This window comes from Morchella sextelata, assembly GCF_020137385.1.
Source record: "Morchella sextelata strain SCLS chromosome Unknown scls_23, whole genome shotgun sequence".
In the NCBI taxonomy this organism is placed as follows: Eukaryota; Fungi; Ascomycota; class Pezizomycetes; order Pezizales; family Morchellaceae; genus Morchella; species Morchella sextelata.
This window is the reverse complement of record NW_025408638.1, coordinates 884,536-911,776: the sequence shown is the minus strand read 5'-3', so window position 1 is coordinate 911,776 and position 27,241 is coordinate 884,536. Positions and strand designations below refer to the sequence as shown.

At 48.5% G+C, this 27,241-nt stretch overlaps 7 protein-coding genes across 7 annotated transcripts; 3 read left to right on the top strand and 4 right to left on the bottom strand.

Moving 5' to 3' along the window:
- Nucleotides 1-16: 16 nt before the first annotated feature.
- On the top strand, nucleotides 17-1,933 carry H6S33_007475 (uncharacterized protein; the record flags this gene model as incomplete). The annotated part of the gene is made up of 1 exon (XM_044838829.1): nucleotides 17-1,933. One exon carries the CDS (start codon nucleotides 17-19, stop codon nucleotides 1,931-1,933), a length of 1,917 nt encoding a protein of 638 aa, XP_044689011.1.
- A 4,789-nt stretch (nucleotides 1,934-6,722) lies between these two features.
- On the top strand, nucleotides 6,723-7,628 carry H6S33_007474 (uncharacterized protein; the record flags this gene model as incomplete). Its single annotated transcript, XM_044838827.1, has 1 exon — nucleotides 6,723-7,628. The coding sequence occupies one exon, from the start codon at nucleotides 6,723-6,725 to the stop codon at nucleotides 7,626-7,628; it is 906 nt and encodes a 301-aa protein (XP_044689010.1).
- Nucleotides 7,629-8,812: 1,184 nt separating this feature from the next.
- H6S33_007473 (uncharacterized protein) lies at nucleotides 8,813-13,536 on the bottom strand (the record flags this gene model as incomplete). The annotated part of the gene is made up of 5 exons (XM_044838826.1): nucleotides 8,813-9,405; nucleotides 9,461-10,042; nucleotides 10,096-12,960; nucleotides 13,135-13,375; nucleotides 13,459-13,536. The coding sequence occupies 5 exons, from the start codon at nucleotides 13,534-13,536 to the stop codon at nucleotides 8,813-8,815; spliced, it is 4,359 nt and encodes a 1,452-aa protein (XP_044689009.1).
- A 1,356-nt stretch (nucleotides 13,537-14,892) lies between these two features.
- On the bottom strand, nucleotides 14,893-16,769 carry H6S33_007472 (uncharacterized protein; the record flags this gene model as incomplete). Its single annotated transcript, XM_044838825.1, has 9 exons — nucleotides 14,893-14,905; nucleotides 14,963-15,401; nucleotides 15,464-16,065; nucleotides 16,124-16,250; nucleotides 16,314-16,337; nucleotides 16,399-16,453; nucleotides 16,513-16,521; nucleotides 16,586-16,630; nucleotides 16,731-16,769. 9 exons carry the CDS (start codon nucleotides 16,767-16,769, stop codon nucleotides 14,893-14,895), a joined length of 1,353 nt encoding a protein of 450 aa, XP_044689008.1.
- Nucleotides 16,770-18,895: 2,126 nt separating this feature from the next.
- Nucleotides 18,896-19,720, bottom strand: H6S33_007471 (uncharacterized protein; the record flags this gene model as incomplete). Its single annotated transcript, XM_044838824.1, has 3 exons — nucleotides 18,896-19,051; nucleotides 19,137-19,185; nucleotides 19,248-19,720. 3 exons carry the CDS (start codon nucleotides 19,718-19,720, stop codon nucleotides 18,896-18,898), a joined length of 678 nt encoding a protein of 225 aa, XP_044689007.1.
- A 2,671-nt stretch (nucleotides 19,721-22,391) lies between these two features.
- H6S33_007470 (uncharacterized protein) lies at nucleotides 22,392-23,018 on the bottom strand (the record flags this gene model as incomplete). The annotated part of the gene is made up of 2 exons (XM_044838823.1): nucleotides 22,392-22,876; nucleotides 22,940-23,018. 2 exons carry the CDS (start codon nucleotides 23,016-23,018, stop codon nucleotides 22,392-22,394), a joined length of 564 nt encoding a protein of 187 aa, XP_044689006.1.
- A 428-nt stretch (nucleotides 23,019-23,446) lies between these two features.
- H6S33_007469 (uncharacterized protein) lies at nucleotides 23,447-24,749 on the top strand (the record flags this gene model as incomplete). The annotated part of the gene is made up of 3 exons (XM_044838822.1): nucleotides 23,447-23,634; nucleotides 23,727-23,767; nucleotides 23,833-24,749. 3 exons carry the CDS (start codon nucleotides 23,447-23,449, stop codon nucleotides 24,747-24,749), a joined length of 1,146 nt encoding a protein of 381 aa, XP_044689005.1.
- Nucleotides 24,750-27,241: the final 2,492 nt, after the last annotated feature.

The window sequence follows — 27,241 nt, the reverse complement described above, 5'->3', positions numbered from 1 at the left end:
AAGAGCAATTCCTACGATGACCTCCAATGGCTCAAGCTCGAGTTCAGCAACCGATTTGATCTCAGCCGCTTGCTCTCTGGTAGCAACCGCCGTGAGTTTGATCACTCTCATCACTGCGTACGTGGCGGCCTTGCAGATACTTTCACGACGTCAACTTTATCGCTTGGGGATTTCGGAGAAAAGTCTTGGTGGGTGGAAAGATACGGTGATGAAGCCATCATTGCTCAAAATGCAAACGCAAATCTCCACACCAACGATCACCGTACCCATGCTTCTCATGAACGGCTTTCAACCGAACACGATTGGTCTTCCCGATATATATATTAAACACGATACAAAAAATACCGTTTCCCATCTTGAGGCCGGCAATTATGCCTTAGCAGATGCTGGATGGGTTAACTTCACTCAGGCATTAGGAGTGACCCCCAGGTGCACCAGACTCTATGAGATGCAACCCGAGCCCAAGCTTGTGGATGGGATTGTTCCGATGCGATGGAAGGGAATAGACTTGGTGGCAATTTGTTCGATGCTCAGCTTTAATTCACCTGAGAATAACCCAAATTTCCAGATGCCCCTAACTCTTCCAACACTATGGTCTGGGCCTCTGGGCTGGCTGCAGTTCAGAGCCGGTTCTGACGGTTGTGTTGTGGAATACAGAAGGAGGAGTGCAATCACGAATCATATACCCAACCATCTACACGAGTACTATCGAAACCTTGACATAAAATTCGAAGCTTGCAGCCTTGAGCCACGAGCTTGGCATTCTATAAGCTGCCTGAGCCTGCATGATGGCCGTGCATTATTTTTAGGGGGCTCTGATACCAGTTCTGATATACCCAAAGTCCAGAGAGATGACGTCCAGCCCACAAAAGTCATATCTGACCATGTGTTGTCAGAAGATGAGGAGGACGAAGATATTATGAGAATTTTATGGCCAAAGAAGGCAGATAGGCCCTATGCCGTTTATACCGCAGCTGACGAGAATGGATCATCCGGTATATCGAACTCGGACTTTCTACCCGAATTTCTCCGTGGCGTAGAAATATCGAACGACGCTATAAGAAAAGCCAATAAACTACAAGTTTGGGACCTATCTCTTGGTCTGTTCCGCTTGATCGTGGAGAGGGAATTAGCAGTTAGTCGAGGGCTTGATTTCACCGCTTGTATCGAATTTGATAGAAGATACATGGACCCGAAAGAGTTCGATAATTATGCACATCACTACCCATTTGCACTCGGGAAGCTTCGTATGGATGAATCAGTTATGAAGCTTATGAAACAAGCCGTTCTGGAGTTTCGGCCCGACGGCTTTTTCTTTTCGCCAACAGAAAGGCTTCTCTACGACATCTATCAAATTTTCAGGCATATCGACCTTCAATCGGATCGTAACCTCCTCGGATACATATTTCCCCCTCTGATGCTTCAAGATTGGCAGAGGGGCACCAAAGACCAACAAATTGAACAACTATACTACGCCATGACCCTCTGCAACAAACTCCAGCATATCAAGATGAGAACCCAAGCGTTATCCATAGTTGAAGATATAAAGATTACCTACTTAGCGACCTCTTCACTTCGCCAGATTATCGCTTCCAGGGAGGGTCTAGAACTCATATGGGCAATGATAGCCTCCTCTAAGCTTTTCTCTGACATAGTTATGTTGTCCTTGGGATTTAAGGTGCAGAATATACTCGAATCTACCATCAAATGCAAACACGGGGACCTTCATTGGAAATTCCAGCAGCAGGGTACATCCCAAAGTCTGGAGCGGGTGTATGTCGTGCCATTCTTGAGCGATGGAGATTTTTCTGGAGCCCAGATCCTAGCCGCATTTCTGCATGTATTCTTGACTTATTTTTGGGTGGAAGTAGCTGTTGTTTCTAACGTTGCACTATATGACGCAACGGTACCACAGAGTATTACGATGTATTAATAATAAAAGCGGGCTTAAATTCAGAGAGAAGGGATAGAGAGGCGTCAATAAGCGTAGAAGAGGGTAATCGGGGGAATACACTACATGTGTAGTTGAGGTTCTTCTAATTCTGTCATTTTATATCATCCCTAGTCGATAGCTACAGATATGTGGTAAACCATTTTTTTTTTCCAAAAGTTAAAGCGGGGAAATACGGAGCGTGAAAATTGAAAATGAACAAGTATGTTGGTTAAGTTTTTGGGCTGGTATTTTTTTCAGGGTGTGCTGGCCATGAGCACATAAAAAACACCTCCTGGAACTCTCAATTCCACACAAAGGCCTAGAATGGAAGATTGAAATTAAGGTCATGCGAGGATGAAATCGAGTTCTAGTTTGAAGCCTTTATGTGTGGTCATGCCTTATCACTCGACATCTGTTTTTGTTTGATTATTTTTACCTGGGTTGATATATATGAGATGATATTATAGAATGAATCGATTAATTGATTATTCGTGCAACCTTATAGATCCGGTTATCGTACTCACCTGCCTCAGTCCTAACTAACAACAAACGAAAATCTTTTTCCTCTTCCTCCGATTTCAGACCAGTTCTTGTCATCTCTCTAGCTAGACCCGTATTCTCCCCTAATGCTATACACCTATCACGTCGATAGACCTCCAATATTTGTAATATGTCTTCTCTCTTATTCTGATCGATAGTGCTGGGCATATATTATCTACCACTCATAAATGTCTACTGTCATACCTTTATATGTTTAGTTTTAGTTTGTGATCAATGCTACTATGTAGTTTTACCTCTCGCAGTACCACACACACTATTCTACATATGTATGTATGTAGCTTCTCCGGCCGCTGACTATTCTCTTTCTTCCATCTTTTGCACTTTACCCCCTTGGAAAACAATGTCGAACCGTTCCTTCCTCAGATCGGTATCCTAATACTTAAGGATTCCGATGGTTGATATTGATGCCTTGACATCTTCCAAGCCGACTAGATTCACCAATTCATCAATTGCGTCGTTCATAGAGTTTTCGTCCTTCGAGTTACCGTTTCCACTAAAGATACTCGATTATATCCTAGTATCCGGTCATCTATTCAATCTCAGCCTTATCCGTATTCCTAGAGGGTACAAAATTAAACATAGAAGCTAGTTAAACCGCCTGCCAGCTAAATGCTTATTCTGTCGAACTGTACAAACACCCAACCCAAAATCTCCATAAAATTCAATCAATTGAAGCTGTATGTACGGTGTGTTGCAAATAGGCGAGATTCTGGCGTGTTGTAACTAGACAGTTTCACTAGATCGACACCCATATGTATGGAACTGTCTGCGCACGGTGACGGCTATGACGATCAAGTCTCGCTTTTGTTGTGTAGGGGTGACCGATGGGGTGATACGAGCCGAAGTATGCGCAGCCCATTTGCCGAACTTATTCAACGTTGATAGGTAGGCTATCGCGTTTGATTTCCACAGCCCCCTAAACCTCAGCAGCTGAGCTTTCATGACTCTTTAGACTAAGGAAATACGCAAGAATTCAAGTGAACGCCGCAGCTCAGCATTCCCCTGTAGATCTGTAATCAAAGCTTGCGCTGCCTCATAAATCATATATATTAGGATTCTTATTCTAAGTATATTGAGTAGTCTAGCTCACCTGCGAATAATAGGATTATATCAATTAAAGTTGTGCTGATTAGAACACATGTTCCACGTCCTCTCGACCATTGTCGTTGCCAGATGCAGCTCATCTGCAGGTCGAACCAGAAGCCCGTTGTATTCGAAATACCCACGAGTTGATGTTCAATCTCACGAGCGAGCTTAAACAGCGTTGACAACCAATGCCCATGGCCACACGCCGTCTGATGGGGGTCTCCATCGGAGGCTATGCTACATGTGTGCTGTGTCGGACTGCTGAGCGGCGATCATGTACCTAGAGTACACCTTTGGAGTGTTTTACGTAGTCCAATTACGGCACAGGCTATTCTTCGGACCTGTAGCCCCCATAGTGAATCAGTCCAGTCAGGAAACCTTCTGGAAAGCGATCTTCATGATTGAATTTGAACCTAATGAGCCGGGGAACCTTTGTGGCCGTGGAACTGCCATTATCGCTAACGCCTTTAAATTAAAGACAGAACATGGCAAGGGATGTCGAGTGACATCGTAGTACTAGTACATACATCGGATTACACACCTTAGATTCCTATGGATCATTTTCCCCTTGGCGGACTAGTCATGGATTATAGCTAATTGTTGATTATAAGATGCGTAAATAGGGACCATTGTGTACCAATTGCTGTACTTAAGTGTGAGGAACTTGTTGATTCGCCTACTATGTAGACTGATGTGTTGGAGGAAAGAGGGGATGTGCCTAGACGTAAGTGGGACATTGATCTCACGAGTCACCACAAGCTATGCTAGCCTTGTAGGTACAAGATGTATTGTATGTCGGTACATAGGGTACATGCATGTATTAGTGCCTACTGGATTGAAGTAGGTATTGGTATGTTCACCACATCGAAATGGCGCATCTCTGCGTCAATACTGCTCCGGGTAGTATCTGTGTCAGGGTCTTCCTAGGTGGTAGATTTATGCTGGGGTCACCTTGAACAGAGCGTGCCGAAACAACAGTCGTTCACTGGACAGCAACAGATGTTGGGCTGTTGACAGCCAGGGATTACTTTTAGAGAGAGTAGGCTCTAGACGGCTTTACGGGTAATATCGCGGTTCTCGATAGTTATCATCCATATATATCGTGAGCTAGTTTTTTATACACTTATTCCTTATGAACCCGATATTTGTTCGTAGAGGCCAGCTGCTTAGCCTCAGAAACGTGGGTGATAACAACCCTACCTGACCATGTCGAACAGAACGAAACATGAGGTGTCAGAAGTTGTCAACGAAAAGACACAACACCCCTAGCATCCGTAACAAGCTCAAAAAAGCGAGGATGAACAAAAGCGAACAACAAGACAGGAAGAGTGAGGGATGCTGGAAGCCGGCTACAAGGTTTTCTGGTTGCAATGCTATATACTACCAGCTACCTGGTACCCGAGGTGATCAAGAAAACCCAAATCTTTTAAAAGACCATCTCATTTCGTCGTACCTGCATCTTAGTAACGAGGCGAAGCTCCAGGTGCTACTTACCTAAAGTATGCATTTGCCTTAGCGAGAATCGAGTCACAGGTTGCAGCTGTATGCTATTCTCCCTCTAGGATACGAGCCTGCACATATGCTTGTATGTTTGCCGGTATTATTCTGTACCTGGTGAATCACCCGCCCTCTTAAGTAACTGGTTCCTGAGTTCCTGCCAGGGTCCAACTCTCACTGCCGAATTCTTATTCATCAGGCACCAGTTCGGGGGCGATTCTTGTCGTTCTTGTCTTGGCTTCAACCAGTACGGCCCGAGCCGTGCCCTGAGCGCAACTCTTTTTCCAAGAGATTTGTCACCAAATCATTTTTTGCCTTCAAAGAATTTCCAAAAAAAGAATTCAATTCAGGAACACATGTCGGAAATCCGAGTATCCGTTCCGCTTGTTACCATCCAGGGCGTAGATCAGAGGCACTAGAAAGAGAAGAAAGAAGAAAACTTACAGGCCCCCTTGAACCCCGTTCGACCTCGGCTTGGCTGGCTTGGGTAGGATTAGTGGTGGGGTGGGTAACGATCAATTGAACATGAATTTGTCGAGCGAAGGAGTAGCAGTTACAGGAGGTTTCTCGTGGACGAGTCGCATCACTCGCATGGAGATTCTACGCCTCGTTGTGTTCCTTTTACCCCTGCAGAGAAATGAGAAGAGAAAGGGGAGAAAAACAAAAACAAAAGAAAAAACAATTCCCCTTTATCCCGTTCGATTTCGTGGAACTAGGATATGATCTTCGGGTTAATCCACTTTTGTACCCGCCTCGTACCACAGAACCCCAACAGAGGATGTGTTACTTTCGCTGCTCCAGTTATGGTCATCGTCACGAGAAACTAGCAGCCAATTGCAACGATTTGTGGAGTGGGTGGACGAACCTGGGGAGAGGAAAGGACCCATGTTGCAGGCAACAATTAGGATTAGTCTCATAAGTGGGGGCTGCAGCCCAGATCTTCGAGATGTCTTGATCATTCTTGAAAAGTTTTTTAAATACTAGCCAACCCCCCCGACTCCGGCCTTCTTCCGGAGTTTCTGTAATTGACGGGAAGTATACACAACTCTCTTTTTCTTTCTCGCCAGTCAGTCAGTCATTCATTTGGTCAGACTTTACATTCATTCATTGGAATAAAGCCTAAATCGTCGACCTCGTCATTCCTTATACAATAATTAATAGTCCACTCTTTACTACTATTAATATTACTACAATCATTCCTGGCCAGAATTAATTAATTGTCTATTCCTGGTATCTACTACTACTACCTCTACCGCAACACTACTAGTATATCAGTCTCGATGCAGCTCTTTCGATTTTCATCGCCAGCCATTCTTTCGGCATTGGTTTTATTACTCAATTTTTCAGTCTTTACACATGCATCTCCATTGAGCCTGGATCCACGGGAACTTACCTGCCCAGAAAGTTACGTATCATGTAATACATACTGTTGTCCCCCAAGTCACGTAAGTAGGATCTCAACCCAAAGATGTAGAAGCGAAAGCTCACAGCAATAAAGACTTGTACTGCCGTTTTAGGATGCGAGGCTGTAACATCCACACTGACAGCAACCTCAACAACCGGTACCGCAGTAACTGCTTCACCAACAACAACAACATCCTCAGCTAGCCAATCTTCAAAAAAGGATGGGTTCTTCAGCACCAACATGATCATCGCCGTTGCTACCGGTGGAGGCATTGCGCTTTTACTTCTTGTTCTTGCAACCTGGGCCTGCCACCGAAAACGTCAACAGGGAAGAGCTCTTCTTGCAGCCTATGAAGCCCCGGGCCGCCAGCCTTACGAAGAAATTTCACTCAAAAACAAAAAGTCTACCGCTTCCTTTGCCAGTGCCGTTTCCCCGCCAGCTCCGGTTGTCTCTGGGAACACCTCAAAGCCAGGCACACCAACATCCGCCTCTTTCAACGTCCCCCAACACACCTCGACTCCACCCCCGGATTATAAAAATGGCGTAGCTGTATCTGCGATTGAAAAGGAATTGGGTCCACGTTATCCACCACAAGCTTTCCAGGGACAGGATTCACCGCGTACGCCAACTGGGTCACAGAGGGGACCGTTCCCTGCGGATATTTTGGGAAGCCCAAGGTCTAGCAGCCTGCCGCCATACTCTCCGGCTAGAAGTGCATTCGGGAATACTGGATCTCCAAGAGCTGTTTCCCCAGCTCCGTCGTCGTCCTTTCAGCAGCAGGGGGGGATGCTAGCACCAACACAGGCAACATCCCCGCTGCCAGTTCAGACTACATTCTCACCAACCCAGACATCGTTCCCACCGCAAAACACCCCTTCACCGATGCAGAATGGCCCGTCTGGATTTTCGTTCTCGCAGCAGGGGGGATCCACCCTAGTAGCTTCTCCACCTGCATCGCCAAGAACCCCGAGTCGCCAGATGTTTATGCCTGTGGAGGAAAACCACCAGCACCCTGCGAATCAGGAACTGTTCTTGCCGGTGGATGGCGGGAGGATCCACCAACAGGAGCAGGAGATGTTCAGTCCTGTTGATGAGCCATCGTTGCGAAGGCAGCAACAGGATCATGGATATCCAATGGCGTACTGAAAAAGGATATGCCCCTGAATCCAATGAAAAGAAAAAAAAAATAAAAAGAAAAAAATAATATAAATATACTCTTCACGAAAACGTTAAATAACTAGATAATACCCGATTTCTATATCCCTCTTCTTTCTGTAGTGCTTTTGCATCAGCTTTGGTTTTTCTTCATATTCTTTTTTTTTAACTTTTCTTTTGGCTTTTCTTCATACGAAGCTCATGCTTGGGGAGTTTCATTTGGCGGGGTTTTCATTGCCATTTTTTGCTGGTCTGTCACTGCGGCAGTGGAAAAAGAAAAAAAAATCATCTATTATTTACTACTCTCTAGTTGGATGGATTATTGCATAGGGCTTATGGGATGATGGGACGGATTGGAGATGGGACCTGCGTGCTTCCGAGGAAATTCAATTCAGAGGGGCTATTCAAAGTATCACAATGCAAAGTACCTGAAATGACATGACCACTCCCAGCCTGTAAACTGTATGTGAGTACCAAGGCCTGTCACAGTGCGTAGGCGTTGACAGGCATTCTTGCCTAGATATCACGCCTTGTGTTTGAAGTTACCTATTCTGTGGTACACATATGGTGAGGTCATGTTGTACTACCTCGCGATACATTACACAAAGGGTTTTTTTATACGAGCATACAAGCGGCACAATAAGAGTTAAGAGTCACGATCGGAAGATGGGAATAAATATCCAGATACCTAACCAGCCCCTCTTCTTAAAACCGCTAGCTAAACAAACTCCCAAACACCCCTGGATAAACTGGTCCGAGATATAATAACTGTATCCCGAATGATAAGAAAGACCTCTATAATATGTAGCTAAGAAAAGAGGAGTGGAACAATTATGTAGTTAGTGAAACGGAAAGTGTGAAAAGAATCTCTAGTTTTTATCCCCTGGCCTGAGCTAGAAATAGTAGAAGAAAAGGAAAAAAAATACCCTCCCTGCAATTGAAGGTTGAAGTGGAAGCAATAGCAAATAACAGTTTAAAAGGAGAAAGAGTAAGAGTAACCAAAACATGCTTCACCAAAACCTTGTAAAACTAAAAGTGAAAAAAAGGAAAAAACCAAAGTAATCCGCCCCCATACAATGAGATACTCGCATACACGCACCCACATACGCACAACGTTTATCATAGCGAGCCTAATATCACAATCAAAATCCCGCAAAGGCACTTTCCCCACCAGCCTAATTTTCAGTCGGTGCCGTCATAGGCTTAGGAGGCTTTTCAAACCCCATCTTCGATATACCCCTTATCGCCCTCTTCATACTCTCCAATTTTGCTCTCTCCCCCACTACACATCTCTTGGCAAAATCTCTTATCGCCCTTTTTGCCATCTTCTCATGGAGATCGTGGAAGCTACTCAACTCAGCAGCAGCCACGGTCTGTGTACATCTTAGCTCACTGCTAAGCTGCATGTACTCTTCTTTACTCTTTGCCACATTCTCCGCAGCCTCTTGGTGGATCTTGGCACGCGTGTCGTCAAGAAGACCGAGCGGCCAGCGGTCAGACCGGCGGAGTGAGAGTATATGTTTGTCTACTTGTTTTTGCAGGACCGACATCTGATTGATAAGCTGGCGGGGTCGGTCCATTGCGGCCATGACCCCGTTCAGTGAGGCTTGCAGGTTCCGGAAGTCTTCGATGAAGAGTGTATAGGGGTTTGATTCGTTAGGTACTAAGGCTTCAGAGAAGCGGTTGAAGGCGGACAGGTGTTCTGTGTCTTGGAGGAACTTGAATCCACTGAGATGCTTTAAGCAGAACTTGTACGAGTCCGATAGATCTGATGTTTATGGAATCAGTCTCTGCCGCAGGAGAGGGAAATGGACTAAACTCACCACACATGTTGTACCTTAGAGCCGTGGCTCTTCTTGTAACACTCCTACAAGCGTAGTTGACGCTCCTTACACTATCCTTCGCATAGCTTACGAAGTTCTCTACGTCCCTAATGTCTTCTATGGGCGTAAACTCTTCCCTAATTCTCTCCATCCTTATCTCTGCCTTTTTCTTACTCCTTTCCATCATCAGTTCCTGCTGTAAATCAGGGACAAGAAAAAATTCCCATAAAAGTTCATGCGTCGAGAATGTGGAGTGCGCGAGCAATGTTCTGAGAAAACAATCAACCCGCAATTGTATATCTCTTAGCACCGATCTTGATGGTTTTGATGGGATCTGGTACGGACTCCGCGGCACGTTTAAAATTGGTAACCATGATTCGGGGTTCTCAAATTGGAGCCACTCTTGAAGGAATTGAAAATCCGTCAAGGAGCGCCGACATGTTGTGATGGTGAACGTGCTCTCTCCCGCCGGGGCACCACTCTTCACGACCACCCTAATCGTTGCATCCTCTACAAAGAAGCTTCTCACAACTGCAGTAACCCTTCCATCATCTCCATGGGGATTCTGGAATAGCACCAAGTCTACACCGCCAGTAAGCATCCCTCTAAAGCTAGGTCTGTAAGGACAAACATACCATCGATGCGATTTCTCACATCATCATCCTTCGCCAGCTCTACCGCCGTCAAGCCCCTCAATTCCTTCGCCAACAGATCTACCCTGCCATCCGCAAAGAATGTTCTCACCATCTCCACCCGCCCATACTTACTCGCAACCATCAGCGCCGTGAAGCCTCGATCATTGACTGCATTCACCTCCGAGTCACATCTTAACATGGTCCTCAAGACTGAAGGGTCTCCCGCAATGTGTAATAAAGTGTTTCCTTTATTATCCACGTGCTCGTCAAGATGCAACTTACATCCATCTCCTTGTGCTGCTTGCGCTTGCTTGATCGCCGATGATACCATCTCCTTGTACTTTGCGTGATCGTAGCTACGGCATAATGCAAATAAAGGTGTTTGGCCGTTCTTATCTTTTACTTTCCATGGCAGCCAGCGGCCCAGGCGCTTGATGAGATCGGGGGTATTGAAAAGATAATGGGCGACTGTTCTTCCAGCCGTATCAGGGCGGGCAAAGTACTTCCTTAGTGCTGCTTCATCGAGCTCGAATAGGTATGGACATATCAGGTCCACAATGTCCTGGCCCTCTGCTTGGACGGCTGCAGACAAAAGTGTAGTCCCCTCATTATTGGTGTCTTCTACCAAAAACTCGAGGTCGAAGAACTTAGTCTCAAGGAGATACTTCAATACCTCTGTCTGCCTTTCCTGTACAGCCATCATGAGCACACTCTCCCCGTTTGCATTCCGAGTTTTGCTAAGTTTCTCGACAGAGAAACTATCTGCCGTTTGAGACTGCGATGTGTATGTTCTGCTTAGTCTTGTCATACTACTTGTATCGTTTAGAGTTGTCGCAAGGCTGGCTGTACTCCATCTTTCCCTACGGGATGGGAACTTGTTTGAAGATACCGGTTCATCAACCTCGAATCGGGCTGTTCCTGCTCGTCCGTTTGGAGAGCCGCGCGAGGGTTTTGTTGGTACTGGTGGGGCAAGGGTAACACTCAAGACAGAGGCACTATCATCTTGTCCATCGGTAATTATATCCTCTATTCGCAGAGTGGAGATACTACCGGCCGGGGCAGATGGGGCATCAACCGGTTCGGCTTCGAAGGGGTCAATGAAGACCTCTTCAACTGTTTCGGAGTTTGTTAAAAGTTTTGTCACAGTAGGGACCGCTGGCAGCTCCTTCTCCTCTTCGATTTCTTGTTCACCGTTCTTTAGTGCGTCCTGCGAAGATTCAGCCTCCTCAACAACAGTATCCTCAATGGTACTTTTCGGCTCTTCATGTTTTGATTCGGCGCTATTGGCCGCAGATTCATGATTCGTGGTTTCATCCTCAGTCGTTTCCTCAGTCGTTTCCTCAGTCGTTTCCTCGGTCGTTTCCTCAGTCGTCTTGGTCACATTTCCATCCTCGACATCCTCTGATCCAGACTCTTCATCGTTATCCCCATTTGTCTCCGATACCTTTTGCAGCTCTTCCATAAAGCCCCCTCCATGTTCCGCTACTGGGCTGTATATCTGGACTGTCGGTACGCCGTTTTGTCCAATGTTGTGCCCCTCACTATTCCCGTTCTCGCCGTTCTGTCCCAGTGTGTTCTCCTCATCACTCCCGTTCTCGCTTTTGGATTCGAATCCATCATCAGATCTCACGCGGCTGCTTGCCCTACTCCTAGAATCACCTCCGACCTCCAGTAACCTTCTCACAGCCTCCAAATCCCCCGCCTTTACACTCCTCCACAGTTTTTCATTGCTCCTACTCGCCGCAGACAACGCATGATCTTGCGCGATATGGAACAATACTGCTTCGAGAGTGCTAAGGATATACCCTGTTTCGCCCTGCTCGACATCCTCCGCAAAGATAAAGTTACGCATGTAACTCAAGCAAGCATGCAGATTCGGCACCTTAGCTCTAATAACAACAATAAGAAGCAAGGAGACAAGCATATCTGCATTCATAGTTACAACTGAGCTCTTCTCTGGGTTCTTGGGCTCCGACTCAGGTGGATCATCGTCAAGCCGAGTTAGTGTCTGCGCTGTTTCAAGAAGATATTCTGTCATAGCATGAGGGCTCTTCGCAGTTCCAATCTTTGCAAAACTCTTGATACCTCTTCCGAGTCTATTCACTAGGCTCTTCTTTTCCTGTTGATCTAGGGACGGAATCCCAACTTGCGTCAAGTCCACATTGGCCATATCCATGATCTTACCTTCCAGTTCCTCATCCTCAATGTTCTTCGTAGCGCAGAGCCTCGGGAATAAGATAGAATCGTGGAGCTGCTCGGCTACATAACGTTCAATCAACCTATCGCACGCCGGACCTGTCAAGTCCGTCGTTGAAGCGAGTAGATTGAGTTGAGACTGGTCAACTCGCTGGAACAGGTCTACTGCAGTCATGATTGCATTTTCCAGGCTCCGACGAATCTCGGCCTCATCAGCAGCCTGTTTGTAAACGTCGCCACTAACGCTTGAGTGTGTCGAAGCCCTACTACTTGAAACCCCAGATGCCACACTTTTAGGCGAAGGCGGAGGCATGGGGAGCGGTTTGAACTTCTGGAATGAGACCTCAAAGTCTTGGAATAGCTTTTCGAGCCCGGGCTGCATTTGACGAGCAATCATGGGAAAGAGCATTAAAAGCTCATTGAACGATTTTACATCTTTCTTTTTTGCTGACGGCCCCGACGACGACGATGATGCTTGCCCGGTTGCTCTCGAGGCAGTTGTTTCTACAGCCGTGCGGTCTCGTAACTGTGGAGGAATCGTTGACACGACCTCAAGACTACCGATAAGCGGGCGTGAAATAAAGTAGATAAGCCACTGTTGAGGGTCGCTGATGTCGGGATAGAACAGCGTATCGTTCAGTAGCTGTGCCTGATTCAAGCTCCTGAAACCTGTATCCCCCCATCAGTTCATCTGGCCTTCAATTCCCAAATTCCCTTTTTTTCCTGTCCAGCACCACAATCACGGCTGCCCCGCAGATCTTCCCTTCCCCCCTCGTTCCAACGACACCACTGGCAACCCCACTTTCCCAACCTCCTCCTCCGCGGAAGGAAGGAAAGACGCACCCTTATTCGAATAAACCCAACTATCCTTCACAACCACAGTCCGCCCATTGAATGTTGTAAACTGCCTTGCTTTCCCCCTATTTTCCCTGCTCCCGACCATAGGACTCGAGCTGCCTCCGCTCGGAACCCGTAACACATGGCTCCCCAGAAACTCATCCACGCCCGCAAGATCGGCGTAAAGCGCCCCGGACTCCCGATCGCGAGCGTTTGTGAGAATCTCGGTTGTGGGTACCAGGAGGATCTAGTGAACCATCATCAGCTCTGTTCCCTTTTCTCTATTCTTATTATTCTCTGCCTATCGGTAGGTAGGTAGGTAGGCCGTACGTAATCTTGTACCGGAGTGCATTGGGCAGGAAGCGTTGAGCGAAAGAAGGCACGGAGGTATGGGTTGAGTAAAGGCATTCATGGAGATGCCGTCGCGGAAGTTGTAAGATTCTTTGTATGTACTCTGTACTCAGTGAGAGGTTTTCGAAGGGGGGGGTTGTTGTTGTTGTTTTGAATATTTTGAACGAAGGTGCAGGCAGCTGTCTAACGAATGCGCTTGTTTTTCGAGGAGCTATGTATGTGTGTGTATCTTGCGTACTGCGAGTGAACCCTCGTTTGGAGGGGGTAAAGATCCTGGCACGTCTGATACGGGTATGGTTTAAAATAACTACATACGAGGGTGGGAAGCTGTGGAGGTGTCTGTGCAGGGGTTAATGAACTGTGGCGTCACACCTAATTCTGGTGAGAAAGCAGAAGATTCTCGTGCGATGAGAGCTGCATTCGAGACGGTAAAGTAAGGTTAATAAGTGAAGGAATAGATTGGGATGATGCTTGGTAACCCATGAATGAACTGCACAACCACCCAAAAGCCCGCCAACAAGATGAAGCACACACACGCGACGATAAAAGCAACGTGGGAGGGAAGTAAAAAAAACATCAAAAAGTTGATCACCGCCCTATCCTAACTTCCCATACCGGCGCACAGTGCAGTCCGGCGCCGCCACCCCGTGGGGAGAACTCTCTGCAGAATTGCTTCCCTGAAGTATATTTCTCGCCCTTAGAGGCGCTCAGCGCTGTGGATTACTCGCACAGGTGAGACGCCCACCACGGGGTTCGAACCGGACACCGTTTGCCGTTGGAATGAAAAGGGAAATCAGAACTGGGATGTGGAGACCTCCTTAACCTTTCGACCATTACAGTCAGAAACCAAAAATCCAAAACTAATACTTAAACCACCAAGCAAACACAACAACAATTGATTGGTGAACAAGCACCTTCTGGTCCATGCGACCCCAAAGTTTAAATCTCTTCCGGAACGAAAAGGTTTATCTCGGTTAAATAAATCCAGCCGTAAAAGCAGCTGAGCGCAAATTTAACTTTATCTGCCGTATCACAAAACTTTAAACCACCTCAAACAAACGCCGGTATTAAGCGAGAAACAACTTTCGAAGCCTACAATAATCCTCATCACGAAAGTCTATTAATACTTGAACACAAGTTTGATCACGAAACATGAGGTTTTCGCCTCTTTTTTTATTTATCCAGTGTAGTAAGACTGGCTAGTAACTATGAAAAGTAGAAAAAACAAAACATTGAACCCCCACTGGCTGTTGAAAACCAAGTACGCCCCAACCTTCCCTTTTTTAAAAACCCATTTGAAACCCATGGAAAGATTTTATAACAGTAAAACCACATTCCTTAAAAGATGCCGTTGAAGACAATTACTTTTACCTAAACCTAAGTTTTTTTTCTATTTATACGAAATGAAGCCGTCTAGTAACGGTAGCTATAATGGGTGTTAGTGAATGTTCAAGAAAAAATAATACTGGAGGGATTTGCTTACATGTCGGACTTGAAAGGTCCCTCAACCGGGAGAGACAAGTACTCGGACTGCTTAGCAGAGAGAGTCTCAAGCTTGACGTTCAAGTGGTCGAGGTGGAGACGGGCAACCTCCTCGTCAAGGATCTTGGGAAGAGTGTAGACACCGACCTCGAGCTTGCCAGCGGCCTTCTGGAACTCGGGGTACTTGTCGGTGAATGCCTGGTTCTGGGAGTTGAACAACAAGATCTGGGCAAGGGTCTGGTTGGTGAAAGAGCAAGACATGACGAATGAGGAGTGACCGGTGGCACATCCCAAGTTGACGAGACGACCCTCAGCCAAAAGGATGATGCGGCGGCCGGAAGGCATGTAGTAGCGGTCGACCTGGGGCTTGATGGAGACGACCTTCTCGGCGTTGGCCTTGAGCCAGGCAACGTCGATTTCACAGTCGAAGTGACCAATGTCTTGGGAACCGTTAGTATTCAAAAAGGCTCAATTTCAATAGTGTGAAAAGCGTGGAACATACTGCAAACAATGGCATCATCCTTCATGACCTTGAAGTGCTCAGCGGTCAAGATGTCAGTGCAACCGGTTGTGGTAACGAAGATCTGACCCTGAGGAGCAGCCTCGGCCATGGTGGTAACCTGGAAACCAGAAACGGCGGCCTGGAGGGCGTTGATGGGGTCAATCTCGGTGACGATGACACGGGCACCGAATGAGCGGAGGGCATCAGCACATCCCTTTCCGACATCTCCGTAACCGGCAACAACGGCAGTCTTTCCGGCAACCATGACATCGGTGGCACGCTTAATTCCGTCAAGAAGGGACTCACGGCATCCGTAAAGGTTGTCGAACTTGGACTTGGTGACGGCGTCGTTGACGTTGATGGCAGGGACCTTCAACTTTCCATCCTTGAGCATCTTGTACAAGTGGTGGACACCAGTGGTGGTCTCCTCAGAGACACCGTAGCAGTCCTCAAGGAGCTCAGGGTACTTGTTGTGGACAAGGGCAGTAAGATCACCACCGTCGTCGAGGATCAAGTTGAGCTTCTTGCCATCCTTGAAGGCAAGGAGCTGCTGCTCCAAACACCAGTTGTACTCCTCCTCGGTCTCACCCTTCCAGGCGAAGCTAATACGGTGTTAGAACCATTGACATATCAAGCAAAGCCGGAACAGAAAAAACTTACACAGGGACACCAGCAGCGGCAATGGCAGCGGCGGCGTGGTCCTGGGTGGAGAAGATGTTGCAAGATGACCAGGTAACCTCAGCACCGAGGGCAGTGAGGGTCTCGATGAGGACGGCAGTCTGGATGGCTACATGGGAAAATTAGATAAATTCACCCAATCAATCGACCATTATCAGGGAGTGAGTCATACTCATGTGGAGACATCCAGCAATACCTATGATTACTTATCAGCACAAATTTCACTCAATTGAATTTTCATGATGTGGGGTACGTACGGGCACCCTTGAGGGGCTGGTCAGCAGCGTACTTGGCACGCGTTTGCATCAAACCCTATCATCGTCCAAGTCAGAAACTCAATTCGTTCCGTTTGAGGATTCGAATACACGTACAGGCATTTCCTATCATCATTGTTAGCATATCTGATCTATCAATCCATCATGGTTCATTCGGAATAAATCTTACATTCTCAGCCAACTCGATCTCACGACGACCGAACGCCGCGAAGGACTAGATTGAAATCATCATATCAGTATATCCTCCTTTATTCATTCATTCCATTCATCTATCCATTGAAGATGTTTAAGGCAATTGCAATTGGAGCACTCACGATATCGGCGACCTTGAATTGCTGTGCGGGAGCGCTCATCTTGTCTGATTTGTTCTGATCCCACGATTAGCCTACAGCCACCAGCGTGTGATGGAATCAATTCAATTGACTTACAGAAAATTTGAGGTAAGGGTGATGTGATGATGAAAGGTTTGAGGAGAAAAAAGAACAACGGGGGACGTGATAGACTACTTTAAATAAGCAGAAAAAAGAAAAAGGAGGGGTTTGTTGTCCAACACACTTTTTTGGCGAGGGGTCCCCGTTAGCGTTGCTTAGCGGTTCGTGTGCGGCGTCGACAGGCTGTGGGGTGCCGAACGGCCAGCGCCGGCCTACCACAAACATTCACTTAAACATCGGGCCGTAGATCTTGCCGTATTGGCATGGACAGTGAGGTAGAGTAATCGATATCTGAAGAGAAGATGATTACGCTCGGGCCTGAATGGCGGATGGTGAGTCAAGAAATGGTGATTACATACGGATGAGGATTCCATTCAGAACTTCAAAACGTTGAACAAACCCCGCGTCAATTGACTCGGTGAACAAACCCCACATCAACCAACTCGACGAACAAACCGCTACTCATCACATATACTCTCCTCACCCGCGGAAACCCACAGGCCCTTTATATCACCATCTCCAGAGATTTCTCCGCAAGAGTCTACACGCCCCTCTTGGATAAGGAATCTTGCTTACAGGACCCCTCATATAGCGCCGAGCCAATCGCACAAGCACCACGATGCACCGATGCACCACCACGATGGGGTCTTAAGACACAGTCCAAGAGATGTCACGAACAGATTTTTCGGCCCGGATTGATATCTTGACGGTTGTATGTTACACTCATCGGGGGGGCGGATGCCACTGGGTGGACCAACTGCATACATGTATGCAACAGAGGCATGCCTTTCCTCATGTGGAACGCTTGAGGGTCAATGATACTTGTGCAGCTCTTCCTGCGCACGTGCGCATCACCGCTTGACCACCCATATCCTCCGGTTTTCACCCCGCGTTCCCTACCTCAGCTGTACTTCGACAAATTTCACCAAACCCTCATACAGACACCTTTCAACCCCGCTAGAGTGGCTGTGGGGCACTGGCAGTTGATGTCATGATCATATCACGGCCGGTCAAGCGCCAACGGGCCTTGATATTCTTTACAGGCTGCTCTTGAGGCCCGTCGACATGTCCCTTCGTCTGTTCCCACGAACCACGGTTTATTAGTGTGGAAACAGCGTCGTGATCTACTCGATTTTGCGTGACGAGTGGAGATAACTTTACACCGCCGACAGCCGCTTCCAGCCAGCTAGTCTGTGAACTTTTTGTGGTGAGCCACAGATTGCCACAAGTCTTGAATACAGACGAAGGGGTAGAGAGTTTTGGTCCCCATATTTTGGCCATATTTCAAGCACATTTCTGCTGCAGAAGCCACCATTTTACGTGAAGGAAATATGGCCGAATAATGGATTTCAGGGACTCACCAAAACCCTCTAATGCTGCCGACTTTTTATCGGAATGTCTGTTCTTCAGCTGTGGATGAACCGGCTCGATGATACGGTATATGAAGGCTTACTAATAAGTCTGCATTACCACCAGACTCAATATGTAGCTGTCAGGAAAGACTAGTAAACATATATACAGAACAGCTGCTGTATCTGCGACTCGAGGGCTACCACTAGGCCCATCAACCACATGACGATACCATAAGCGCAGTTTTTAGTAATATTTATCACCGGCCAGCACTAACTCCAAATTCTCAACGGCTCATCGAACTCATGGCCAATAAGAGCAACAAAACATATCCCATTGCCTGGTAGAAACTTAAAATTCCGGGACTTCCTATTTCAGCAGGCCCTCCCAGTGGCAAAGTCACTGCTCCACACTGGTAGCGTGTGGATTAATGTTAATAGTGAGTGGAGAAGTGACTTTGCCACCCGCTGAAATAGGAAGTCCCGGAATTTTAAGTTTCTACCAGGCCATGGTATTACTAATATCTCTATCCACGACCATATATCCCTCAGCGCCAATGCATCACTCGTTATAGGTATTTAGCTACCTTTCTATATTACAATCCTCATAACCAACCAAAACCGTGCACAGCACGAGTCCAAACCTTCCGCTCAAAAGCACTTCCACATCACAGGCTTCGACACCGCCCAAAGGCCCTATCAGAGCTCGCCGCCCCCACCCACCTCCTCCTTCATTGCCTCCTCCCACTTCACGATATCCCACTCCTTTACACCCTCGCCCACAACCAGCGCCAACCTCTCCACCTCCCATTTCTTATACAGGCCCTTCACGGCCCTCATTGCAGCTTGATGTCCCTGCTCACGCGCACATACACACTGTCAATAACGTTTCCAGCCAAGCTTGCTTATCCCACTAATCTGGCTAGAGTAGAATTCATACCTTTCCCCTACCGCCCCGCCTTGCGTCTTTGATATCTCTCCACACACACCTATACCCACCACCGTTAGCACGCTCACACCCTACCACCACCACCAACACATGGAAACCTACGTCGCCAAATTATACCCCAACTCATCCGGCACACCAAACCAGTACTTCAGCAACCACCCGCTCTCCACCGCCTCCCTATGCGCCGCCATATCCATCGCCCCCAGCTCCTGTCTGTTCGTGCCGGGCTCAATCTGGGATCTGAACACAATGATATAGAACTTGGTCTTCGGGAAGTGGAAGTCCTCTGCGGCGGCGCGGGCAGAGAGGTTGGACATGACGTGCGGCCAGTTGAAGGCCGCTTTGTAGGGGGTTAGTGCGTAGGCGGTGGTGGTGGGGTCCATGTCTTGGAGGGCGAGGGCGAGGAGGGCATGTGGGCGCGTTATGGTGCTGAGGTCGAGGAGGTGATCAGCGGAAGAGTAGGGAGAGGTTTGGAGTTTAGAAGAGGCGGTAGTGGAAGTAAGGTGGGTAGTGAGAAGGAGGAGAAGGAAGGTGAGGAGTGTGAAGGTGAGGGGGCGGAGGGGGAGGGGGAGCATAGTGGATGGAGGGCTTAGGACAGATTAAAGTGAAGTAGTAGAAACAGTAGGGGAAATAGAAGAGAAGTTAGAAATACAGTGTCCAGAGGGCCCTCTAGAACGAGGAGTAAGAAATCGAAAGAAAGCATCTCTTCAGTATTTAACAGCGCGTCAACCTGTATCTATCAGCAGTATTATGCCATCCGGCCACATCCCTTCATCTCTACCTCCCATTTCCGTCAACCACACACATAATTCGCAAACCCAATTGCGTGCTAGCCAGCTAAAATGTATGTAGCTTGTGTCGTCGTCGCTGCGCAACATTGCGCAATAGCTCGATAAGATATGCCATAGCTACATGTACTACTTGGGTTAATTAGCAGGTAATCAATTAATTGATACCAAGATTAATTAGATCGGGAGATCTGCAGGGTCTTTCTGTGTGTTGATTGGCGGGTGCGGTTGGTATGCGGTGGGGCTAGGACGGAAGTGGTAAGCATCGGCTAATACTCTGCTGGAGCATTGCGGGTTCTGGTAGTGAGATCTTATTCCCGGGCTTACAGCTGTTTTCATAATATTAGGCCCAGCTGAATAACATATCACATAGAACGACTCTTGCAAAGCTAAGCAAGGCTACTCCATTACGCAACTCGAGATACCCGTTGAGGTATCTTAACTTAAACTTTCGGCAGGATTGCCTAATGAAGCTATGGGAATTACCTAGAGAGGTAATAGCCTGAAGATTCGCACTACATGTATGCGTTACGACGCTCGCCTGGGCCTAATATTACATGTATGCAAACAGCTGTAATGAAATTTATTGTGTCAGTCGTTCCTGAAATCAGATCAGCACACGAGACTAGCTTTCTGTTAAGAGGCAACTTGAGGCTACAGACAAATAGCAGGAATGCGGATAGGCAGAACCATTGCTGTATGTTGCCGCATTCTGGCCAAAATAAAGTACCGCTGTAGATGACTTGGTTGATGGTTGAGGAAGAGTCTCCCAACTGCGAAGATTTACCGGCTGGTCTGGTATATCCTCATTCCACAGTGCTAAGTGTTCTCTCTTAGTACATCTAGCTATGAATTATACAGTGTCGCTAGCTACATGTATTGACCAGCCTGTCGGTAGTTTTGCACTCTATCCTCACAACCGCCCTAAATACAGCAAGAACCACATATACCTGCATCTGCTTCCTATCACCAGATATACCCAATGCCACCCCCAACGGAATACCTCAAGTTTAAATGTTATGTACTATTCGAGGGTCACGGTGGAGGACGGAAGTATGCTACCGACTCACTAGCGCTCATAGATTTTTAAGGGTCGATAGTTCGAACCTCCCAGACTTGGTGGGAAAACATACACTGTGTGACTGGGTAAAGGAGCAGAGCGGGATGCCTCTCCTTTTTGCTGCTTTGGACCTTGGAACACGGAATTTCTTTGTTTTGCTTTTTTTTTTTTTTGGCTCCGTTTTTTGAAACTTTGGACGGCACCCACAAACTCCTCGAGGGTCGTACTGACTCGTGGTATTGTACTTATAAGTCACTTCGGGGCAATAATGAAATTTGTGTCTGTATTGATTAGATAAGCGAATACCCGGCGTAGACATAGCCTATCACTCGTATACATGTATGCAGTTACTGCACTATCCCCGACTACAGCTAACCTATAGTTCCCGCGTTTGAAACCATCACCGCTGACCCCGCGCATCCCTCCCAGAGAAGGCTGAGCATGGGATCAACCACCGTATGCTACTCTGAGCGGACAGTACATACTCTAAAGCTACGGTATCCAACATAATACAATGCGGGAAACCGCACACCGCACACCGCCGGTAGTCATTCTCAGACAACCCGGTCCCTGCAAAGGATCAAGAGATCACTGGCTGGCTGCAGCTGCTTGGGATATCGGTAAGGTTTTATCGAGATAAGAACCGTAGCGGTCCGGGCGGGGTAGGTGAAGTGAGGCAGATATTCACCACCGACGGCCTTTACTAGGAGCTTGAGCAGGCGGGGGTTTCATATCTGCGCCTTTCTGCCTCCGGCCGCTTATTGGCCGTGGATTTATAGCAACCCGCGGGCCTCGTAGAGGCAGATGGCTCTAACTGCATTGTATTAATTAATACCGGCCCTTTTAAGGGAACGAGGGCTCTTGTCTATCCACCGCGATATCTGGAATATCTGGCTGATTGACTTTATCCTATCCGCTTCTGGGCGAGCGTGCATGGCCGCTGGGTCGTGGGAGTTGATCAAAGCACCGGGGAGGTGAGTTCATGAATCTCCCTGAAACCCGACGTATATAGCGGGTAGGGCATGGGAAATAGCTCAGATATTTGTATGGGTTTGACGATATTATGGCGATCACAATTGAAGATTGATATCATAAAACGATGCATAACTATGGTGAAGCGGACAAGCCGACAAGCCAGAACCCCAATCGAGCCTGGAGCACATGTATGTACTTGTAGATATATCTACAGCCAATATTTCTTAATGGACCTCTTATGTTTATACACAGAACTTGACTCCCGTCTAACACCCTCTAACGAAAGGAAACAAGAGAAAGAAAAAAAACCCAACAACCAAATCACCGCCTATCACTCGAAGCACATATATATATATTAAGAGCGGAGATTACGCACTAACTACCCCAAGCAAAGCAACCCCCCCCCAAACCACCACCACCACACTACCCCCTCCCCGCCCTCCACTCCTCAAACGCCACCCTCCACTCCCTCCCCTCCACCCCCCTCTGCCCAACCCCCTCACACCGCTCCCCAACAACCCTCCAACTCCTCTCCCTCACAATCTCCTCAACCCCCCACTCGCCCCTCACCACAACAGCCAACACCTCCGTCCGTCTCTCCTTTGGGAAGTACCGCCCACTGTACGGATCCAGCCTCTCATCCACTACCCGCTCGCCCACCACCTCCGCGGGGTCCTCGGGGTCCTCGGCCTCCGCGACGCGGCCGCAGTACTCGAGCACCTCGGTCCGTGCTTGCCACGACGGGAACAGCACCCGCTGCGTGAACTGCGTACAGGTGCCGGCGGGAAGGCGACGGGGTGAGGACCGCGTGCTGAGTGTTGAGTCGAAGGGCGTGCGCGAGGGGGTGCTGAGTGTGTTGAGGGATTGCGAGATTGTGTCGTCGGTGGAGCGGGAGAGGCGGAGGAATTCTATGGGGGATGTGAGTATGCTGTGTGCTCTGGGGAGGGAGGGAAGGGAGGGACAGGGCAGACCTTTGAGTGCGCCCGTAGAGAAGCAGAATTGCGGGCTGAGGTGCGGGTGCCCGGCGGCGGTGCTGGTGCTGGTGGCCATTTCTGCTGTCGCTGGGGAGGGTGCGGAGGGGGAGGGGGGTGTAGAGGGGGGCGAGGAGGAGGAGGAGGAGGAGGACCACAGGAGGTTTGATATCGCCAGATTGGTTTCTGTAGTAGTAGTGTTTGTATGTAGAGTGTTTGAAGACTTTCAGAGGACCAGTTCCGAGCAGTGTTTCCAAACAAACGGTGGGATGATCTCGATCGTGCAAACCAATGATCCACAGTCATCCCGGCTAATCCCACCCGGCGGCGGCAACCAATGACGGGCGCCAAGCATCTGCGCTGCACGTTGCGTACTATCCCCAGCCAAAGCCCCTGTCTAAGCATCTCAGTCATTAACACTGCTGCAGACAGTGCTCTACCGGCCGGCGGTCTCGATACAAATACAAATCTCAACATCCATCAATCGATCTACACACGCACAGCAATATGCCCGAGATCGCAGAAGTCGCCCGGATCGTCAACCGGCTGCGGACACATCTGGTCGGCAAGATGATCACAAAGGTCACGCCGTTCGAGGACGCAATCGTCTACAAAGACACCACGCATAAGGCGTTCAAGCAGGCCCTCGAGGGCAAGAAGGTGCTTGAGGCGCGGCAGTGGGGGAAGTATTTTTGGTATTTAGATGCCCCTATCTGTCTGTGCGAATAAGTAGTTTAATAGATATATTATGTGTATATCATTTGCTAATATATACACACACCTCCAGGCTCGTCATGAACAGCTCTCCTCACCCTCTCATGCACTTTGGTACCCCCTCTCTCACTCCCTCCCTCACCCCACAGCCAGTCGACACCCAAGCTAACACCCCAAAGGCATGACCGGCTGGATCTGCTTCCAACACGACTCCACCGCGCACTACCGCGCCACCACCCCCGAGAAAAACCCCGAGTGGCCCCCCCGCTTCGCCAAGTTCCTCCTCCAGCTCCCTGACGCCTCCGAACTCGCCTTCACCGACCCGCGCCGCCTCGGGCGCATCCGCCTCATCGACCACCCCACCGGCGACCTGCGCAGCGTCAGCCCCCTCCTCGAAAACGGGCCCGACCCCGTCCAGTCCCCCGTCAGCGTCGCCTGGCTGTCCGAGAAGCTCGCGGCGCGGCGCGTGCCCCTGAAGGCGTGGCTGCTGGACCAGAGCGTGCTGGCGGGCATTGGCAACTGGGTGGGTGACGAGATACTGTACCACGCGCGCATCCACCCCGAGCAGGTCACGAACACGCTGGACGAGGAGATGGTGAAGAGGCTGCATGGCGCGCTCGGGTATGTGACGGGGCTGGCGGTGAAGGCGGAGGCGGATAGCAGCAAGTTTCCGGAGGACTGGTTGATGCTGCATCGGTGGGGGAAGGGGAGCAAGAAGGAGAATAAGCTGCCGTCGGGGGAGAAGATCGACTTTGTGAAGGTGGGGACTAGGACGAGTGCGTATGTGCCGGGCTTGCAGAAGCTGGTGGGGGAGGCGGTGAAGAAGAGGGCGAGGAAGGTGAAGGAGGTGGAGGGGGGAGATGGAGAGCAGGAGGAGGGGGAGGGGAGTGAGGCGGAGGTTAAGCCGGCACCGAAGAGACGTGCGAAAGCAAAGGCGGTGAAGAAAGAAGAGGTGGGCGGGGACGTACCGCCACCTGCTAGACGCTCACTCAGAGGCGCGGCAAAGGCGGTCAAAGAAGAGCCAGAACCAAAGGAGGAGGAAAGCGATTCTGAGAGCCCGGAGGTGCCTGCGAAGAGGGCGAAACGTGTCAGGTGAACCCCAGAACGGGAAGGACCTTGAAATGTGGGGCCATATTTAGTCGTGCGGTTGGTAATTAATAGTAGTAGGTTAGAGCTTTAGTTAGTGCGATCAGTATAATACAGTGCCGCCATGTACTCAGCCGACCGAGCACCTCCCCCGTTTACTCGTGTTGCTAAAGAGAGATTGAAGCTTGAGGGAACAGCAGACTCAGAGGAATTATAGTGCTAGATTGCGAGCATGACACAGCGTTAAGTAGCAAATGAACAAGGCCTCTAGCCCTGCTGCCATTTAAGGCCAATAATATCTGGTATTTGATTTGATGACGCAGTGCGAGTGATGGCGCATGATCCGCGAAAGTGGTAACCGCCCACTCCGCCGTGGACATAATCAACCTAGACCTGTAATTGCTGGAAAGAAAGGGTATCTTATAAGAAGATTTCAAGCCGGTCTCTCTAATTTATGCCCAATTACGTGTCGGTAAAAGTTCTTAAGCTGAGAGTTAAGAGTCCAGGTTAGAGATCCGGAATAGCTTAGAACTCCTAAATCGTGCCAGACCAAATGGCATCCCAGAGCCAGCTCTCGGAGCGCCGAAGCGGTAAATTCGTAGCTAGCCTCCTTGACTTTCCGTTCTCCATCATGATATATCACTCAGTAGTACTGCCCCGCCTAGGGGAGGCGGCCACTAATATCCAGTGGGGGCTAAAACTGTCGAAATAGCTGGGCGACGGGAAGGGTTTGGGCGGGACTTACCTTGGGGGGCGTGTCTCAGGGCGGATACGCAGCGGTCTTCTGGGTTGGTTATTGCTCATTGCAGCTTCTGGGTTGGCGGGCTTCATTCGATTCCATGTTGTGATGGTAGTGTGAGGTTGTTTGTGGATGAACACTTCCCGTGGGACGGCGGTGATAGAAACAGGTGGAGGACGTTTCCGTTTATTAACTACCTCCTGGCGCGGATAAGTAAATCTGATTAGGGGAGTAACACGCCGTATCGTCTTTACCCAAGTTCAATGGCTGTTGATTTGAGGCAGCTGCCTTATATATGAGAACACAAGGTCAAGCTTAGTGATTGTCACGAGAGGAGACGAGACGAGACTTGGGAAAGTTCGTCAAAGTCTCGAGACTATTCGTCGGGTAACCTTTTGGCACATGAGAAAGCTCTACAATTATACTAATTGATGTAAATCTATCTTTAAGATCTCCCCCAGCCCATATTCCTGCAAGCTCTATCAGAATAGTGGTATATGTACTTGAACAGAAACTTAGTACGACAGCGAGTTGCCAGGTTCGAATCCCGGGTAGAGCCTTACTTCAATCAACTTTTTGCCCCGATTTTATTGTGCTTCGGTTTTTGAAATGTCAAACTAATTAAAGAGTGAACTGGAACCAGCTGACGATTTTATTTGATGGGGGGAAAATGTGAAAGCGGTCTCGAGACCTCCAGACCTGGTCCTGTCTCGTCTTTTCTTGCCCGCCCACCAGGTCTCGTCTTGTTTTGCCAGAGGTCCTGAGACTCACTCCCGAGACCACTAGTCTCGTGCCCATCTCTAGTCAAGCTCAGTTCTATGTAGAGGTGTTAAAGTTAGCCAGCAGAACAACGGTATAACTGCCTTTCACCCACAGCGCCGTCCTACACTTTTCCGCTACTGCAGGAAAGAGCAACCTCCCCACCATCAAACTTCCCCACCATATATTTTCTCCCTTTGAAGATAGACGTGATAGTTTTTATCAATAATTATGGATCGCACCACTCCAGGATGACAACCTGTGAACGAACGTTTATGGTTGTACGCCCCCGCCATCTATCCGTCGTCTTTTAGCTTCTGGTGGGGAGATATTGGACTAAAGCTTGGGGTATCTACGGGCTCTGGAGATATATAGGCTCTAGAGGTTTATGGTCTTCGGACTCTTGGGTTTTCGTACATTTCTACGATACCGGTTCACAAGCTTGATCGGTTTTCGCATCGCTCCCAGTTTTCTCCACCCGCACTCCCCTCTCCCAGTCCTCTCCAAACCTAGACGTGTGTCTCAGCGCAATTTCCTTTTAGCTCTTCACTTTGTTTAGATCCATAGGCATCGATACTCCCTACTAAGAGAGTCTGGCTCAACCAATCGGCTTTCGCGGTTATTGGCGGTGCGAGTGACGAGTTATGATCGGGCCTACACACGATCACTTCCTCTCCTGCGTGCTTTGTAGGTGAGTTGAAAACGATCCCAAATACTCCGCCTTTTGGTTCGCCCATGAAGTGGTTCTTGTTATTCGTGCCAAGTCGTTGCGGATGTTGTTAACAGTTACATTGTTGCTAACGTTTCATCATGTTGTTTAAACGTGGTTCAAAACTATCTGTACTTTTGCCTTAGAGCCATTTTGTTCTCTAAAAAGTACCTATAAAGAGGGAGGTTACTCTCCCTCTTTCTTGTTCCTAATTATAAGTTCGTATAATACACTTTATGCTCTCGGTTCTCTATTTGCTTCAAGATGATTTCCGAAAACAGTCCTGATTATGCCA